Source organism: Globicephala melas, chromosome 10 (assembly GCF_963455315.2).
Source record: "Globicephala melas chromosome 10, mGloMel1.2, whole genome shotgun sequence".
NCBI classification, from domain to species: domain Eukaryota; kingdom Metazoa; phylum Chordata; class Mammalia; order Artiodactyla; family Delphinidae; genus Globicephala; species Globicephala melas.
In genome coordinates this window covers 90919319-90938462 of record NC_083323.1, presented here as the reverse complement: position 1 = coordinate 90938462, position 19144 = coordinate 90919319, and the positions used below count along the sequence as shown (strand labels likewise).

At 42.4% G+C, this 19144-nt stretch overlaps 1 protein-coding gene across 1 annotated transcript; it reads right to left on the bottom strand.

Moving 5' to 3' along the window:
* Positions 1 to 565: 565 nt before the first annotated feature.
* Positions 566 to 18883, bottom strand: ARHGDIB (Rho GDP dissociation inhibitor beta). Its single transcript, XM_030841437.3, has 6 exons — positions 18731 to 18883; positions 9716 to 9896; positions 8928 to 9011; positions 6962 to 7038; positions 3482 to 3545; positions 566 to 1243 (listed from the first exon to the last, which is right to left on the bottom strand). Exons 2-6 carry the CDS (start codon positions 9888 to 9890, stop codon positions 1044 to 1046), a joined length of 600 nt encoding a protein of 199 aa, XP_030697297.1. The 5' UTR covers positions 9891 to 9896; positions 18731 to 18883; the 3' UTR covers positions 566 to 1043.
* Between the last annotated feature and the right edge of the window lie 261 nt (positions 18884 to 19144).

The window sequence follows — 19144 nt, the reverse complement described above, 5'->3', positions numbered from 1 at the left end:
TGGGTAAATAAAATTTTACGAAGCAACGAAGGTGGAAAGGGAGTTGCATGTAAAGAGCCAAAGCACAGAGATGTAAACGTGGTGTGAGAGAGAATTATTAGTAATTTAGTATTACCAGAAAAGGGAATGATAAATCCAGGCAGAAAGGCACGCTGGGACCAGATCGCAGGGGGCTTTATATTCTAAGTGTAGGAGCTTGTCTTATTTCGTAGGTGATGGGAAGCCACTGAAAGATCTTAAGCAGGAGAGAAACAGTGCCTGATGTGGCCCAGGTGCCTGTGGAAATTCGAGAGATTCTCACAGGCAGAGGGATATATAAGTCTCCAGCTTAGTAGAAACTTCTATATGATAATACTATAAAATAAAATAAATTGAGATTTCCTACCATTCCTATCCTGAAAGCTCATTGCCCATCGCACTGGAACAGGGGAACGAGACTGTTCCCAATGATGTAACACCACGTGTACTGTGCTCTGCCCCAGTTCCTCTGAGGAAACTCATGAATGGGAACCATCCGGTTACCATATTTGTTTGAAGGAAGAAAGCAAAGAAATGAGGGTCTCAATCTGATCATACAATTGTTTTATTCTTGTGCTCTTGTGCTGTTTACAGTGTCTCCCAGTGAAGAAGAACCCCAGGGAATGTGATTAGGGACCTTCAGTGAGTCAGCAGCAGCCACAGGAGAATCCAGGGGTAGGAAGGAGATACAGGGACCCAAGGCAAAAGGACTGTTAGTGCTAGTTTGCCCATTTCCTGGCCTCTAGTTGCTCGAATGGGAATAAGAGAGGGAATATTAAATGATTGTCTACTGGGATGGAGAACTGGGGAGATCTGGCTATGAGAGGGGATCAGAAGCGTGGGGCAGGATTAAAGCCTGGGTTTTAAGCATCTTGTTCGGGGGACCACTGTGAGAGACAGTGTGGGAGAGGATGCAGCGATAAGAGAAGGTGGAGGTTGCTGGAGATGGGGCTCAGCTGTGATCAGGGAGGAGGGACGGGGCTCTTCCGGGTGGCAAAGGTAGGGAAAGGGATGGGCGGAGGCGCTCATTCTGTCCAGTCCTTCTTGATGGACAGGCTCCACTCCCAGGTAAGGTGGTCGTGCTTGTCATCATCCGTGAAGAAGGATTTGTTGTGGTAAGTGCCTCGAGCCAGCATGCCCTTGGGGGCCTCCTCAGTTGGAGTCAGAAACTCATACTCCTCTGGCCGAGGCCCGTAGCTGCCAACCATGAATGTTGCTTTATCCACTGGGAAGAAAGAAAATTCATTAGGGTGAAAGCCTGGTAGAGGGAAAACAAACACTGCACACTGAAGAATTTGGAGCACAGCTCACTGTGATCAAAGCCAAGAGCAATGGTTTCCAATCATGGCTAAATACCAGATTTACCTGGGGCAACTTTTTTTTTTCTCTTAAAAACATTTTTTTTTTTAAATTGGAGTTTTTTTGAATAGTACACTATTCTTGGGCTTCCCTGGTGGCGCAGTGGTTGAGAATCCGCCTGCCGATGCAGGGGACACGGGTTCGTGCCCCGTTCTGGGAAGATCCCACATGCCGCGGAGCGGCTGGGCCCATGAGCCATGGCCGCTGGGCCTGCGCTCTGCAACAGGAGAGGCCACAACAGTGAGAGGCCCGCGTACAGCAAAATAAATAAATAAATAAATAATACACTATTCTTTGACCCACTCCCAAAGGTTAGGGACCTGCTGTGGGTCCCAAGCATCGGTGTCTTTAAAACACATTACAGCTGATTTTGAGATTCAGGAAGGTGGGGAATCAGTGCCCTAAATCCATGGGGATCTAGACTCTTTTTATGGAGATGTAGCAGATTATACCATTAAAAAAAATCCCAGGTGTCAAAAGGTACAAACTTCCAGTTATAAGATAAGTAAGTCCTGGGGATGGAATGCACAGCATGGTGACCATCGTTAACAGTACTCTAGTGTAGATTTGGAAGTTGCTGAGAGAGTTGATATTAAAAGTTCTCAACACAAGAAAAAAGCATTGTAACTATGTGTGGTAATGGGTATTAACTAAACTTTTGGTAATCATTCTGCAATATATACATATATCGGATCATTATGCTATAAGGCTCAAAATGATACAATGTTATATGTCAATTCTATCTCCATAAAAAAATATCTCAAACTAGTTGAGACCTGAGTTCTGGCTTCAGCTCTGCAACTACCTAACACTTTGGAGCCTCTCTTTCTTTTCTATATAATGAACTTCAAGGGTCTTCTATATACAAACTATCATTCTATGAACAGTTGGAGGAGATAAGGTAACAGCTGGGGATCAGAATGAACAGAATTCATGGATGGAATAATTAAATGGAAAGGAAAACCCAATCATTTGGTAAAAGCAAAAAATAGTGATGAACTGGGACAGATGGTAAAAATAGCCAACCAAAGTTATTAATAGGTAACTGGATTATATATTAAGAATAGTAGGGATTAGAAAGTATAAGTAAAGGTAGGTAGGCAGGCAGGTGACATTTAGTTAGCTGTTGTTTTGAATAAGCTTGGAGGAACGGCTACAGACACCTCATCGACCTCTTGCCCGAGTGAAGTACCACAGTCTTTACGCCCAAAGGAAAATAATAAACTGAACTATTTTTTCATGAGACTAGGTATTGGAATGATCAACCGAGATCTTTCAGGTTAACAACCTTCTGTGGCATTTGAGTCACTGAGTGGTTCTCTATGTCATGCAAATTGATCAGTGCCTTCCCTAGCCCTCATTGATCCATTCGGAGGAACTGACCTACACATTATTGTTTCACACTTCTGGGGGATGCTGTTTGACACCTTCAGGTAAAAGGGAACTTTACAAGTGCTTCCATCAGCCTTCCACCGTTCACTTCTCCCTGCCCATATTAATGGAAGACAACTGAAGACAGGTTCCCACGGCATGTACCGCTTAGGTACAACTTGTCGAGAAAACTGCACGTTAAGTCATGTGATATTATTTGTTTCAGTTACAAAGCTTTTCTCGATTCTAGAAAGAGTACTTTTTTCTATTTCTTTGTTTATGAAATTGAGCACTGTCCCTACCCCTCTGCCCCGCCACCTGCCCCCCGTATGCTGCTACCGCCTCCCATCGGATAGGTCTTTCCTATCTTCGATTTCTGTGACACCCAGGTTTTATACTTGTGAACTGATTTTTTTTTAAATTTTAAGACTACATTTATGTACTTTGATTCAAACTCATCTTGGTTACTCTTCCCCTTTATAAGTAATAAAGTTGAATTCCAGAAGCTGAATGCTGAAGGTTAGTGGCTGACCCAGTCTTAACTAAGTTTCCTGAATACAGACCTTGCCATTAATATGTAGGTCAGAAGTATATGTGTGCCTCTCGTAGGGTGAGTGTCCACAGCTGTCATCAGATTCTTAAATGAGTTTAGGGCCAAAAGTTGCTAATAACCTGAAGTTTAAGTGTCGGTGAGAAGCAGAGTTTGGGACAGTGGAAAGTGTTGATACTTTACCTTTCACCCCAGTCCGGTAGGTGTGTTGAACATATTTCAGTCCTGACACAATATCCCTGTTCACCTGTAGGTGGGAAGGAGTCAAGCGATTCGGATTAGAGAGGATCTTTCATTTTCCCTCATCTTTCATGCTGATCCTACCTAGCTGAGGCTTCTCTGAGGACAAAAGGACTGAAGATCTGGTTCAGAATAAGTTACTACTGTCTTTTAGCGCGGTGATGAGGCAGACATTGGAGAGAGGAGGTCACAAGACTCAACGTTACCAATCTGGTTGTAACTGTCTAATACTGTGATTTTTGGTGTCGGGGATGGGATGGTTAATTACAACATTGTCTCAATATTCTTCATTGCATTTCTCCTTCCTCAATGGTTCAGAGAATGGTCTTGATCTCCCCTCCCTGATATTACTGGCCAGAAGACCATCCTCATTTTAGGTTACAAAGGTACCCATGGAAACTATTGTGTAAATATCTGAAAACTCCTAACTTCAGAAATGATCCACCTAACATATGAAAAACAAACAAAGAGAAAAGTTGTAATGGAAAATCAGGTCTAGAAGGTGACTTTGCCTGGAATGTAACTGTGATTGGAGTCTAGAGATGAGGAGATGGGTCACAGGAAAACATCCCCCTCATATGTAAATAATGGGTGAAATCCATTTGCATCTGTATTTTGGATGGCTGTCATTTTCAGACGTTGTCTGAGACCTTGCCACTTTCCCAAGCCTTTCAAAGAAAATTTACTAAAGCAGAATGAAAATATAGACAGCCCAAGCACTTTGTTTTTCCATGATTCATTCTACCTAGGACTGAACTGGTCTTTCTGTTAATTTTATACAGTGGTCATGTTTATACAAACAAATTAAAGTGGCTGTGGCAGCATTAGCTGGACGGCTTGTTTAATTGTTCACTGATGTAAGAATTAAAGCATCTTAAAAATAGGTTCTCCTCGACAATAGGTAGGACTCCCTTTTTGTTTTGGACAGAATAGTTAAGGCAATCTGTCAGCGCTACATTCTGTTTCGTTGGCAACGAGGTAGCATAGCCGTGAATACTGCCAGCTGAGGTTTGAAACTGTCACTCAGTAAAATCTGTAGCATGAACCTACCAAAAGCAGACAGAAAGAAAACAGCTTCATTGAAGAAACTGTGGTGAAATGAAACCCGAACTTTCTAATTCCTCTGATTTCCACATGTGACTCATAGAAATAGGAAAAATGAATGCATCTTTCTAGAAGTCTCTAAGCTGGTCTTCTGGGCCTAGTAGAAGATGTGGTCTGGTGGTTAAAAGACCAAAAAACAGGAATGGTGGCAGAGTAGTAAATAAGGGCTTCAAAATAAAGAGACTCCTGTTTTTCTACTGCTCAATAGAGTGTTCACTTAACATAAATGTGGTTGAGACAGACGAAAGAAAAGTATAAATATTCCTAGTTATTCTCTTCCTCTGCCTGCACATCCCTCCCAATTGTCTTTTCCACCCCAGGAAAAGACAGTTTACTGGGAGCATGAATAAAAGTGAGAGCCGGGCTTCCCTGGTGGCGCAGTGGTTGAGAGTCCACCTGCTGATGCAGGGGACACGGGTTCGTGCCCTGGTCCAGGAAGATCCCACATGCCGTGGAGCGGCTGGGCCCGTGAGCCATGGCCGCTGAGCCTGCGCATCCGGAGCCTGTGCTCCGCAACGGGAGAGGCCACAGCAGTGAGAGGCCCGCGTATCGCAAAAAAAAAAAACCCCAACAAACAAACAAACAAACAAAAAAAAGTGAGAGCCATGGAAATCACATATACCACATCTCCTTGGGAGGCAGAAGGAAAAGGGGAAGAAACTAAAAGAACCATCCCAGTTTTTGGAGAGTGTTGTTAAGTTTTGAGGAAGAAAGAGAAGAACTTTGAGAGCAACTAAGAGAGTTAATGAAATTCTAGGGTGTGTTACTGGTGTTATGAATGCAAACTTTCTTGGACATTTTTCAAGAGACATCAGTAAAGATTTAAATCACTTTCCAATGACATATTTTCAGTTTGGAACTGGTGTTTCTTCCTCGATCCACGCTGGGACAGGCCACAGGGAGGTTCGACTTTATGTGGGTTACACATAGAGAGTGATCTTTCCCTGTTAGAGACAAGGCCAAATCTCTGAAGTGGATGGGACTTGAAATCTGCTTTCTGTGCCCACCTTCTCCATCGCCTTCGTGTGTAATCCTGACTGCTGAGGACCCAACCCCGGCCTTGCCACCCATGGCAGAAGCCCACGCACCAGACCTTTCCTTCTCATCTTATTCACACCAACATTTTCTTTTTGAATTTTATTTATTTATTTTTATACAGCAGGTTCCTATTAGTTATCTATCTTATACATACTAATGTATATGTGTCAATCCCAACTGCTTATTAAATTGAAAAATTAAGGCAGTAGCATTACTGATTCGAAATTGGACTGATGTGAAACCCATTTGAAGACTCTTTGGATACAATGCCTTACTAAACTCTCAGGTGCCTTAGTAATAAATACAGGAAACAAGTAAGTGACTATTATAGAGTGTCTATTACAGAGTAGGCATCAACAAATATTTTCAGAAGGAAATTATTCTGAGGCATATTTGTATGTGGCGGGGAATGATTGTCCATGGACCCTGAATCATATCCTGAACCTCAGAGAAAGAAGGGCTGGTGTGCAAATAGAGAGGGCGGATGGGGTCTTTGTTGGTGGAGCCCAAGCCCTGGAAGAAGTGACCAACTGGGAGTGAGGGGCAACCAAAGCACATATAAGCCATTAAATGCAAACAGTGAATTTCTAACTCATTTGTTTTCAAAGTCAAGGTTACTTTTCTCCTTGATGTTGGTTGCTCACTGGGATACGGGCCTATTCATTCTATGTCAGTTTATCTCCTACTTAGTTTTGCTCTTACTTGTTTACCTGCTCTACAACTAAGTTGTAATTTCCAGTTATTTACCAAGCACCACACCCCCTGAATTTATATATCCTTGAGCAATTAGAGCTGAGGCTCTAGCTGTTCTATTTTCTTTTCCTGTTAATTGATTCATTCGTTTATCTATTTCTCAATAAATAGTCATGAAATATCTACCATTTAAAAAGTTTTGCTTGAAATATTGCAAAGAAGGGATAGATAGTCTCTCCCTGTCTCAAGGTGTTTAGGCTGAATAGGGGAGAAATGATACACATGGTATATAATACAAAGTAATGTGTGTCTTGTGGATGGGAGTATTAGAAGGTCCCAGGAGAGGGATCCCATTGGCTTCAGTGATCAAGGGAGAGTCCAAGGGAAAGGTCCTGGCTGGAAAAAGGCATGAAGCAAAGGTGCACCTGTAACAGGTAGAGCCCAGGATTGGGGAGAGGACAGTCCAGGGAAAAAAGAGAAATAAACAAAAAGTATGCCAACGTGATAACGCAAGAAATTTGATTTTTTCTTCCTCTGATTATAGGAAGGATTTAAACTTTATTAAAACATACAAAACCAGATACTTACTTTGAAGTTAATTTTGACTCTATATTCAACACCTTCTTTTAGCACAAAGATTTCTTTTTTGAGGGCTTCCAGATCCCCTGTAGAAGTGGATTTTGACAGAGTTAATTCTCCTCAGAAGGACATTCACAAGGAGATGAATGAAGTTGAAGCTCCAGAGCCATTTGCTGGGCTCCTCAGAGCAACATGGTCCACATGGTCCTCAAGTCAAAGAATGTCTGAGATTAGTTGCTGCACAAACACACATTTGAAATGCCTGAAATCTTGCAGCCAGATGTGAAAGAAATGTGATAGAGCTTTTCCCCAAGTTTGACTGCAACCTTAAGGGTATGTAAGATGTTATGGTTAAAGACTCTGCCCCCACCCCTCAAATAAAGAAATAGGAGAAAAATATTATATGAGTGCCAGCTATTTTTTTTTTGTAGATTTGTGGTGTTTTCTAGCTTTAAAAAATGTACTCATTTGGTTCCTTTTTATCATTCTAAAAAAATTTCACTTTTGTACTTAATTTTGCTTTTGCATTTGCAATTTCATATTATTTTTCTTAAGGAAAAGGAAACATCACTTAAGTTATAAAAGCTTCAGGCTCCATAAAACTGAGATCTGCCCCTAATTAGAGAGGTGATCTTTCTCTTCTCCTCTCCCAACGTGATCCTGTATAATTTGACATTCGGGGTGACTGTGTGTGTGTGTGTGTGTGTGTATGTTTTGCACAATTCTGTGCACCTGCTTCATGTACAGAGTTGGTACCAGCATCCTATGTATACATCTGGGATTCACCTCCATAGCTTTTTTGTGACAGAAAACTGAATTTGATTTTCTTGCTGCTGGGAAAAGAGGACAGAGACCAAGTTTTCCCTGCAATATCATCAAGCCCTTCTGAACAGAGCAGGTTTCCTTAGCACTAATTCAGACCTTATCTTGCAAAATGACGGTTGTACCTGGTAACTTTACACAATTTTGCACAGGAAGAGGTCTGAGGTCCGATGAGAGAGAGAGAGAGAGTTTCTCTCTTGGAGAATGCTAGAACGTGGAGGTAGCTGAATGTATGCTCTAATGATTTCGCTTGAATAGGAAGTGTGTCTTAACCTCCCGTTTCCTCTCTCTGACAAAAAGCCCATATAAGGTAAAGAGTGGATGTGTCCTGTGTGAGGGGAACCACCTTGCTGTTAAGCCTACTGTTCTAGAGTCATGCTTTATTCTGTCTAATGAGTCCAGTTTTTGAATCTAGTAATAATTTTTGGTTTTTTACTAAAGATCTGCCTTTCATGCCCCCAACCCCTAGCTCAGTGGCCCTTTCCTCATTCCTCCCATTTGCCAATTTTCCCCAAATCAGCCACCTTCCCCGGCTCTCCTCATTTCCTCCAGACCTAAGTCTCAGGAAAGGACTTGACCCTTGTCACAATAAAGTGAAAGAAAATAACATGTTAATTTGTACATCTTTAGTGGGGGAAGTTGCTTCTTTAAAAGAATCAGAGCTTTAAGTTAAACAATGTGTATTTAACAGTGGAATTCCTAGCATTATTCAGGAGGTCTTAGATTTCTTCCTGTCTTCGGGTAAGTTCTGTAGCTGATGCAAGGTCAATATTTTCTCTGATGTTTAGATTGTATAAATATTACCATTTCAGAAGCATACAGCTTGCTTCTTAACATTTCCATCAGCAGTCTTTTTACACAAATAGTAATTCTCCTGCTACCATGTGGAGATAAAAATCTGAAGTAAATATGATACAGGTAGATATATCCAGTACTTACACCTGACCCCTTTTCAATTAGAGACAGAGACTGGGCTTTTCATTAAGCACAGTAAATACTGTGAAAACTATGATTTGTGAACTGGACTCAGCATACCTTACTAGAATTCACTTTACTAGGATTTTTCTCTTTTTTTGCTGGGACAGAGGACAGAAACCAGTTTGCCCAGTGATGCCATTAGGCCCCACTAAACAGAACAGATGTGTCCACTTACCAGTGAGGTCCATGGTGATGGGTCCTGGGGCACTTTCACAAACCAGGGTAAGACGGGTGACAGTGACATTGGGGGCTGTTGGGTCTGCAGGATTTAAAAGGGAATGTAAGCACAGAGAGGCGGTATTTGCGTACTCGTGTGTGTGTGTGTGTGTGTGTGTGTGTGTGTGTGTGTGTGTACATTTAAAGTAGGAGAGAGACAAGATAACGAAGAAAAGGGATATCTCCATCTGGAGGAGAAAAGAAATGGAAGTGGCTGATTCACCATGCTTGGTCTTAGTGGCCTTATACATTCCAGTGATGCTATTTCTGCTTCAGGTCCTTGTAGGTCCATCTCAATCCTCAATAGCAGACATTTCCTGAGTGGCTATGGGTACTCTGCTGGTTAGTCACGGCCCATCCATATCTTTGGGCCATGTCTTAGTTCGCCATTGCCTATGTGTATGTGGAAGACATGGTTATTTAGGTAAGGAGTGAGAAGGAGAAAGAGAAGAAAAAGAGAGAAGGTGAGCAATCGTGGAGAGAAGACAATTCTGAGTGGTAGTCTGAAATTCCTTCTAAACCCTCCCTATGTGTTATTTTTATCTATGTCAATGTCAACTTGCACCTTATCTCTGAAAAAAACTTAATTATCTGGTCCATAACTTGATTCGGCACATAGAGATTGCACCTCACTCACTTAACCCTGGAAGCACTTGGTACACTTTCCTTTGCAACTGCTCCTGAGTAGCTGAAATGTCTGCCTTGTCAGTGCCCCTTCACCTGCCCCGCATCTCGGCACACACGCACCTGCTACCACAGGCCCGTCCCCCAGGAGCGTTTTCTTGTACTTTGCTAGACTTTCATCATCTTTGTCCATCTCCTGCAGCTCCTTCAGGGACTTCTGTGGTGGAGGCTTGTAATTGAGCTTGCCATCCAGCTCTTCATCCTCCTCCAGGTGTGGTTCTGGGGCCTTTTCAGTCATTTTGATCTAGAGAGAGAAGGAAGGAGAGAAAGAAAGAGAGAGAGAGAGGACGGTCTATTAGCCAAAAGTCAGTGGATATGAACGATGTTTGTGGGGCTGTTCTTAGCATTATTTTTGCCCTAATGAACTTGTGTAATTGTCAGTGATTTTCCCCTAATTCAGCCTCATTGTATTTCACAAAATAAGAATATAATGCATTCCAGGCTTTCCTTTCACATGCCTGAATGTTACCATACTGGGATGTGTCCCTCCTGTTCACTGAATGAAACTGACAGAAAATAAGTAACTCTTTGGGAATCCTGTAAAACAAGTGAAACAACATAGTACAGCTGTCCCGGACCATAATGAGTGGCCCTAGCTCATATACTTATAGAAATTATCACAGTCCTCCAAATCCAGCCAGCCTTGCCAGTGTCAAAGTGCTCAGTGTATACAATCCCAGTTATGATGGTTTCAAGTATGTGCTAAAAACAGTTAGCTCTTTCCCATTCATTGAATCTTTCCCTGAACTCCTGCAAGAGCTCAAAGGTAACTCATGAGAAGTTGTAGGTCCCTGTGATACCTGCCTGAGTGTCTGATTGGTTTTCACCCAACACTGCTAATAATTCCTTGAGCACAGGTACTAAGTGTTGTGTTTCTCTTGAATCTCCCAAGACACTGAAATAGTTCAGCCATTTTATAAGCGTTCATTCATTGACTTAATAGGTTCTATATATAAAGATCTTCTGTTCTTTTGAAATGACACAAAATAGCAAAGGACTCTAAATTCCTCCAGACAAATTGTAACTGTGTCTTTAGTACTTTCTATCAATTTCCACTTCCCTTTTAGTACCTCTCTACCCTCTCGAGATTTCCCCTGACTGACCTTATGCTCTAAGACCTCACCTGGGCATACTCTGGGGTCTGTCTTCTTTCATCATCATTTATATTTACTTGTTTTGTGTTAAAACATTGAGGGAAGATCTAATAAAATTATTCACACATAAGTGTTGATGAATGAATAATAAATTTTAAAATTATTCCTCTTAGGGCATGTATAGTCAGAGCTTTTCAGAGATGAAATGAACCTTAGAGATAATATATTCCAAACCCTAATTTAATCATTGAGAACCTTGAAACCCAGAGGTTAAAAGAATTGCCCAAGTTCACATAGCAGGGTGAGATGCCATGTCTTAATAAAGAGGAAGAAATCTCTACTGGAAGAATTTCAGGCCCCATGGCTGGAAGCAATGGAGCTATTTGGGGGAAACAAGGGAGATATTTGGAGAAGGAGATAATGTCCTGATTTCCTTTTGCTCTGCTCTGAGGGTAACTCTCTTCCCTGTTTTGGGTAAAGGCTTTAGTGCTCGGAAGTGGCAGAACACTAAGTAAATACCTATTACATCTCATCCTGAGTGACTCTTCAAATCTCTAAAAAGTCCCCTGAGAGTGAAGCTGTGTCTGGCCAAAATCAGTTATGGTTTTGAGTCTCAATGTCACTATTATTGGCAAGAGGAAGAAAAATAATTTGGAAGTGAAGCCAAACAAAAGCAGTTTTAACAGAATAAAAAAAGGGAAGGAAAAGAAATCATATCTCCTGGCTCATCCATCCTCTTCCAGCAAAATAACAAGCCAAACACTGTGACTCTTGGATCAACTCTGAAAACAGTATTGCAATGCCCAGGTCCACTTCCTGTGTAGGAAGGAAGCATGTAGGCCTGTTCCTGTGGCAACTCTTGCTTCAGCTACAGAACCAGCTCCACTCAGAGTTGAGCCTCTAGAGAAGATCACAATAAACAGAGTGACTAACTCACCTCATGTTACAAAAAACACTCAGGGAAAGTGAATGAACTGGTTGGAAAAACAATGAAGGATACAGTGGGTGGAGGTTGTAGGTTGTGGGTAGTTTAAGGACAACCATTAAGTCACACATAAAGAGCAACGCAGAGGAGACTAATCAGATGAGACAGGTTCTCCTCTGGAGCCTGACCAGATATCCAGGGTAGAGGTCACATAAGAAACCTGCAGACAGAGCATCAGGAAAGCTATCTACAGATGAAAGCATCTCAGGCCCCATAGGCAGGACTTTCTGGAATATATTGCTTGGTTCTAACAAGTCATGTGCTTGAAGTTTGACCATGAGATGATGACATCACAGAAAATCACGGTGACTTCAATAACCTAGGGAATTGTAATTCTGCACCCTCAAATCTCAATTTTGAAAGGAGAGAGAGAGAGATAGAGACAGAGACAGAGAGACAGAGAGAGAGAAAGATCTGGTCTAGGACAGCATTTCCTAACTTCTCACAGTGTAATCATTGACAAGTCAATTTATCTGTCATCTAGAGCTTGATCTTTTCATTAGTGAATCTGAGACTTGTGTCACTTTTAAATTTCCTTGATTCATTACAGATACAATAATTGCTCTATAAAAATGAGCCAAAAATTTATTTAAAGGCATTGAAGATCAGAGGATAATGTGGGATTACTATATGAAATTGTAGAAGTCAAGAGGAGGAAATTCGGGACAACATGAAAATAATTTGGTCTAATTATATAGCATAAAAAAAAGAGAGATGTAGTCAGATGACCCCAAACCAGTTCACTCTGGAGAGGTGATTGGAAAAAAAGATGAAAATGTCATAATATGGCAAATAAAGGACTGGAAACCACTTCTTAGGGAAAGGCCTTTTGAAAGCAAAATGAAGGTCACAAATATATGATGAGCATCTAGTATTTACAAGACACTGTACTTTAGCACATACTGATATTTGCTATTCTCCAAAGTGGAGAAGACATTGGAGGAAGAGCAATCTAGCCATACCAAAAAGCCCAGCTTGTTTGACTGACGGTTCTTAATCTTTTTGGAGATTACAAAGCTCTTTAAAAATCGGGTAAGGGTCATGGTCCTTATAAAAGGAAAAAAAAGCCAATGAAGTTGTGCACGCAGTACAGGGGTTCATGGACTCCTGAAGTCCTTTGTAGATTCCACTGAAGTCCATGATTAAGAACATGACCTTGAAACTGTAACTTTTGGAAACAATGAAGCAGAGCGCTGAGTGTTAAAGGGGAAGCTTGCTTGTCTCCGAAGCCTGGCCAGACCAATGTCACAACTCAGCCTCAAGCCACGGATCCTGTCTGTGAACCTGAAACGTTGGCCCTCAGAAGCAGGAGAAGAGACCATGTAACATTTGGATCTGACCACGAGCCCAGCAGAAGAGCGATAGTGCACAGGGGGCAGTTTTAGGGAAGAGTTCTGGGTCAATCTATTTGATTTTGGATAATTATTCCCTCACTGAACTAGGCCTCATCATGCATGAGTTTTCATTCTGGCTTTGCCACTAACTAGCTGTAACCCTGTGAGCAAATGTTCCAACTGCTGTGATCTTCCCTTCCTCATCTTGGGAAGTGAGGGGTTAGGGCAGACCATCTCTAGGTGCTTTCCTTTTCTAAGGCCTTTACCTGTAGTCAAGTGTCAGCTAAATTAACATTCCGTTACCTTATTTCACCGGTGTATATAAGAGACTACCTACCTCTGTTTTACTATTTCAAATTTATGTGAATTCCCCAAAGATCCTACATTTTCAATTTCACAGTTCATTTCCGGGGAACTTCAGATTCTCCCAAAGTCCCAACTGGTTTATATATCTTGACAATGGTTTCCCAGGCTACCTGTGTGTGTATATTGAATTACAAATACAATTTTCCTTTTTTTATAATTTTTACTGTTTTTTTTTTTTTTGGCCGCACCGTGCAGCTTGAACGATCTCAGTTCCCTGACCAGGGGTTGAACCCGGACCATGGCAGTGAAAGCCTGGAATCCTAACCACTAGGCCACCAGGGAACTCCCTCATTTTTCTCTTTTCCATTTTATGGGTGCTGCTGAAGTGAAAATAGTAATTTTATGGAAATTCCAGACTTTTTTCTAATCTCATCATCTAAAGAACAGCTGGTTTTGTGATTGATGATAATAATTCTAAGAGTTATCAGACGTAAGTGCTAAATGCTGTCATGAGGATTATCTCATTCAGTCCTCACCACAACCTGAAGGACTGCGGTTATCACCATTCCCTTCTACAGACCGGGAAACTAAAGGAGAGGTAAGTAACTTGCCCAAGAAGACTTTTTGTGAAAGCGGCAGAATGAATATCTGAGCCCAGGTGGTCTGACCTGAGGCTCTATGCTCTGTCGCTCCAGCTCTCTTTATTAAGAAGTAATCATGAAACTGGAGAGCTCTGGAGAGCTTGTTTGATCATTGTGGGAATCTCCCTGGGGGGTGCACAGGCAGAGGTAAGTGCTGCTTTGCAAAACTCTGCAGGGCGGCTTTAGCAAGTCAGGGAAGTGTCACCTAAAGAGGGTTTTCAGTGCAACTAGGCTCCACGTCCCCTTGCGCAAGTCACTGAACCTCTGCTCCAGTTTTGGCCTCTGCAAAATGAAATCATTGTGTTAAAAGATCTCTGAGACCCCTTCACAATTCAGTGACCCTAATGCTCCTTAAGTTAAAGAAGGCTGTAAAACAAGAAAGGGAAAGAGGAAGTGGAGGTGAGGTTGGGGAGTACCCAGCCCATCAGCACAGAACGTTCTTGTTGGGGTCTGCTCACCTCCCTCTGCAGCTCACCCCTGTTCCACAAAGAGCAGGGTTGTTTTGTTTGTTTGTAGGTTGTTTTTGACTTTGGTTCTTTACACAGTAGAAGTGAAATGGAGAATTATCAATATTATATTTCATAAGGCCCCAAAGCACATATGCTTTTTTTTTTTTTAATGTGCTCACCACTCTACTTATCTATTTCCTGCTTCACAGATGCCTACACATGTGAATTTTCACAGCAAACCCACACACACCCATGTTTAGTATTCAGTGAAACAGTGCCAAGATTTAGATGGGCTGAGGCAGCAACTTAATCCTCTCAGGCTCAATTAAAATGCCAGATTAAATTAGGGTGGGTACTCATGGCATGAGTGTAACATAGCACAAATCGGTGTTTTTGCTTACAAATTCAGTGAAATTTCCAAGACACTGAAAGTGAAATGCACTTAAGAATTTACCAGTCTCCAGGATGGAGCACACTCTACTGGTTCATTAATGCAGTTCTAAATCATTGGAGGGCAAGAAAAGGTAAAACTCTTGAGTTTAGATGAAACAAATCACCTGGTTAATTCATAGAAAGATGACCCTGTATGTCTCCTGGAACTTGAGCTTTGAGACCGATGGGCCAGAAATTCAAAATATGTATCCACGATTGACTTTTTATGGGACTTAAGCCAGTTATTAACCTCATTGAGCCCAAGTTTTTCCACCAGTAAAGTGGGAATAATAATCTTTCTTTACAGGGTTGAAGAGTGGGAGAAAACATGAAAAGTTCTTGGACTGTCCTGGTCAATAGTAGATGTTCAATAACACTCTATTCCCTTCCTCTCCTCCCTTCCTGGTGCCGCTGTCTGTTTTGCTACAGTTTCAGCTTCAGCAAGGTAACTGACTGTCAGACACCAATGCTTTCTTTTGGATCTGCAGTGTTGACAAGCTCATCTCCTTCCTTCTTAAAAATAGATCTTGTCTCTTTGAGGAGTACGAAAGAGACAAGAAGTTCTGGGAACTGCAAGGATTGTTTATGAACTGAGTCAGCCATAAAATGGGACTGTCACTATTATATTTCTTTAAAAAGCAATTTAATTTTAGATTCTATTTATTGCTCCCTTTCATAAGTGAAGCCAAGGATCACTCTGTGAATGATGGGAAATGACAGGAGACACAGGCACAGCTAATGGAGAGAATTCCCTCTGGCTCTGGAGCAAAGTACAGTGGAGACTTAACTCATGCCCCGAAGTTGCCAGTTGCTTCTTAGATGCACAGGCCGGGAGTATTAGATAGAAGAGTAAAGTGGAGGGAGAGAGAGAGACAAATGTGGAAGTCACAGAAGGAGGGGATTTCCGTCAGAGAAGTACCTACGTGAGCATCAGCTTTCCCTGTCATCTTCGTTTCCCAATGTCCAGGATATGCCCACTTTCCCCACATCTGGGGTTGTAGCTTTCCAGCAGGTCATGGAGAGCTTGACCCTCTCAGGGCTAGTGGAGGAGGATTTCGGTCTGCTTTGCTGTCTACGTGGTAATTTGGCTCATTTGGGGAATCCAAGTTTATCCTTCGGGACTCCAGAAGCTCTCCTGTTTCTGGCTTCCTTTCTGGTGTGTCACTATTCCCTAGTGACCGAGAGGAATTGGTGCTTCCAGGGCTTCTCAGAGCTGCTCTTTACCACCCCCCACCAAGAACATCTGAAAGTGCAGTGCTGGATAAGAGGAACCAACCCCATGCCTGAGAGGACAGTGTCTTGTTACACTGTCTTGTTACAATAAACATTAAGATCAATCAGAGGAGGGTACAGGTTCCTAGAAGCAGAATTCTTTAGCATTTCCCTTGAAAGAATTATTTCCTGAGAAATAATACATCATTCCTTCCTGGACATTCATAGTACAGTTGGTCTTCTGCTGATACTGAGGGCACGGGACTCAGAACATCCATGGATTTTAGTATCAAGGAAGAAGGGGGGTGGTCCTAGGACCAGTGCCCCATGGACACCCAGATTCATATGCAAAAGGAGAGAGAACTCAGAGGACGCATTCATCTTTCCTGAGCCTCTACTGTGTGAAGTCACTCTACTTCCACAAACATTCATTTTAAATAATCCTCAAAGAAAACTGCATTAAGTCAGCCATTATTGGGCAAAAGACTACACTGCAATTATTCGATCCATTCACAGAGGTTTTAAATTAAGCATGAAAAGTTAGACAGAAGTAGAGACAATTTTTATAAGCACAAATGGTGAATATCAGCCCCTCTAAGAAAACCCAAGTGAATTTTTACAAGCTCTGGCTGTGGAAACCAGAGTGTGTGTAAACCAGCAGGGAGGGACTCAGTGATTCTTCATTGAATGGATAAATGTTGAAGTTTCAGGAGTAACATGAGACCCATCTCTGGGGGTGCCAGTATGGACTCTAACCCAAGATCCTGGGTGACAGTAACACTGACCCAGGAGAAAGGATGCCCAGAATGTGGGATTAAAGAATCTTTCTTCCACGGGCATTTCCTAAAATGTCCCTCTGAGGCATTGTAGCTACTGGTTCTTTTTTGCACCAGTGTGTGACCTTAGCCAAGTCATTGAACACTCCTGAGCCTTCCTGTCCTCACTGTGTCCTCTCAGAATTCAGATTTATAAATTTCTCATACCAGATCTGACCCAAAGAAGGCCCTCCACGTAAGTTGTTTCTCTTTCTCTATCTGCTTAGTTTTTACTCCCCCCAAGGCATCTCTCTTCCTGCCAGCTGAAGTTTGGAATTTATTGTGCTCCCATGAATTGGTCGGGGCGCTCATCTTTCCATCTGATCGACTCTGCTGTTCTGAGCTTCCACTGAAAACAGAACCTTGACATTGCTCCGAGGATACTTCCTGAGGGACAAACTCACGGTCTCCCAAATAAGGACCGAATTCCAATGCCTGGAAGATGCCAGCCTTTGTTCGGCTAAAACCTGGTTATTCCGCGTGTGCTGGATCTGTGCGGTATGGATGGGGAATGAACTATTCTCTCAGAAGTCCACACATCTCAGGAAATAATAAGATGATCTTACTATGCCTGTGTCATATCTGGATTTGGGAGGGATCTTTCCTTATAAAGGTAATGAAACAAAGCAATGGCGAAGGTGAATGATGGTTGCCTATGACTGGACTCTCTGGGGCCAGCACAGACCGCTTGATTCTCTTTGCTTAATCATTCCTGCCCTGAGGCTCCAACATGCTAACCCTGAATTCAGTGGTTCTTGGTCTCTACATGAAGGGGTGACTATGGGACCTCCATGTAGGAGAAATCTGCATTCCCCGACCCTGAGCAGAAGAACAGCTCAGAGTTTATCAGACCCATGCCACAAGTTACCCTAGGTCCAGAGTTTAATTACAGACCACTTTCTAAAACATGCTGCCTAGGACATCCTCTAAAAAGGAAGAAAGTATTTCCGGTCACACCTAAAGCACTTCTCATGGCTGCCAGATTCAGACCCTGACATTTTGAAGGCCCACTGACTGGGGGTCCTATCTGGATTTTTCTAGAATGTATCTCTTAATAAATTGTTTGGTGTCTTCTGTGTTTGCTTTGAGTTCTCTCAGAGGTAAAGAGCTGGTCTTTGGCAACAACAGCACTTATCTTTTTGCCCATCTCACTGGCTCTTGCTAATGGTAGAAATGCTATCCCTGTAGAGTGATGAGTAAATAGCCATGCTCCCCCTTGGATAATTAAATCCCACTGTACCCTAGGGGAGGCTTTCATTATGCATTTCTCTTACATCCCCAGAAAATTCTTCAGTGGAAAAGAGCTTAATATTTGACAACTTTGAACCATTTTTTTCTTTTCAACCAGTCCCTTTAAAGTCTGCCTATAAACAGGAAACCACACATCTCCACCCCAGCAGAAACCCACCATCCACCAACGCGTTTCGTATCAGTTTGGATCTACAGTCTTTTTGCTTCTGAGCTTGGCCAGATGCCGGCTCCAGCCTTGTAGGAACCTGGCCAGGCGCGCCCAGTGGGTACATTCAGAGCCTTTTTCCAGGACATCCAGAATTTATCTCCTGGGCTGCAGCACTCACCCTCCCTCACCGAGGTGCCTCCTCTGAGTCACTGCTGCCACTCCCGCTCTGCCGCTCTGACTTCCCCTTCTCTGCAGCCTCCTTAGGTACTTTCTTTTCATAAAGTTTGTTTTAAAGAGGCACAGCCCCTCTCAAAAAAATAAACCGTAGAGGACTATAGTCTGGTGTAGAGATTCCTCCATTTGTCTGTGCTCACCTGTAGCCTCCCCTACCCTGAAGGTATTTCAACTTACATTCAAGGGTTCACGTCTCCGTCCTGGGTGCCTCTGTCTCTCAAGGCTGACTTCTGAGCACTGGCAGTTAGAACAGGAAGGAAGTTGTGAGAAAAAAAAAAAAAAGTTTTAAACCTACTTGAAGAGGAAACCCTGGGCTGTCTCAAATCCTGTTCCTTTGCGCTGTGTATCTCTTGATCAGCCAACTCTGAACAGCATTCCTGACGATTCATGGCACATGTGAGAGCATGGCCACCCACGTGAGCACGGATATACCTCAGTGTTCAGACAAGGGTCTGGAGCTTATAACTGTGCGCCCTATGGATAATTGTGTGGATATGTCTAAAACTCAATTTCCGTGCATACGCTTCTGAGGCAAGTAATCTAAAACCAGTAGCAGAAAATTCACATAGACCTTACTTTGTATCACTAACT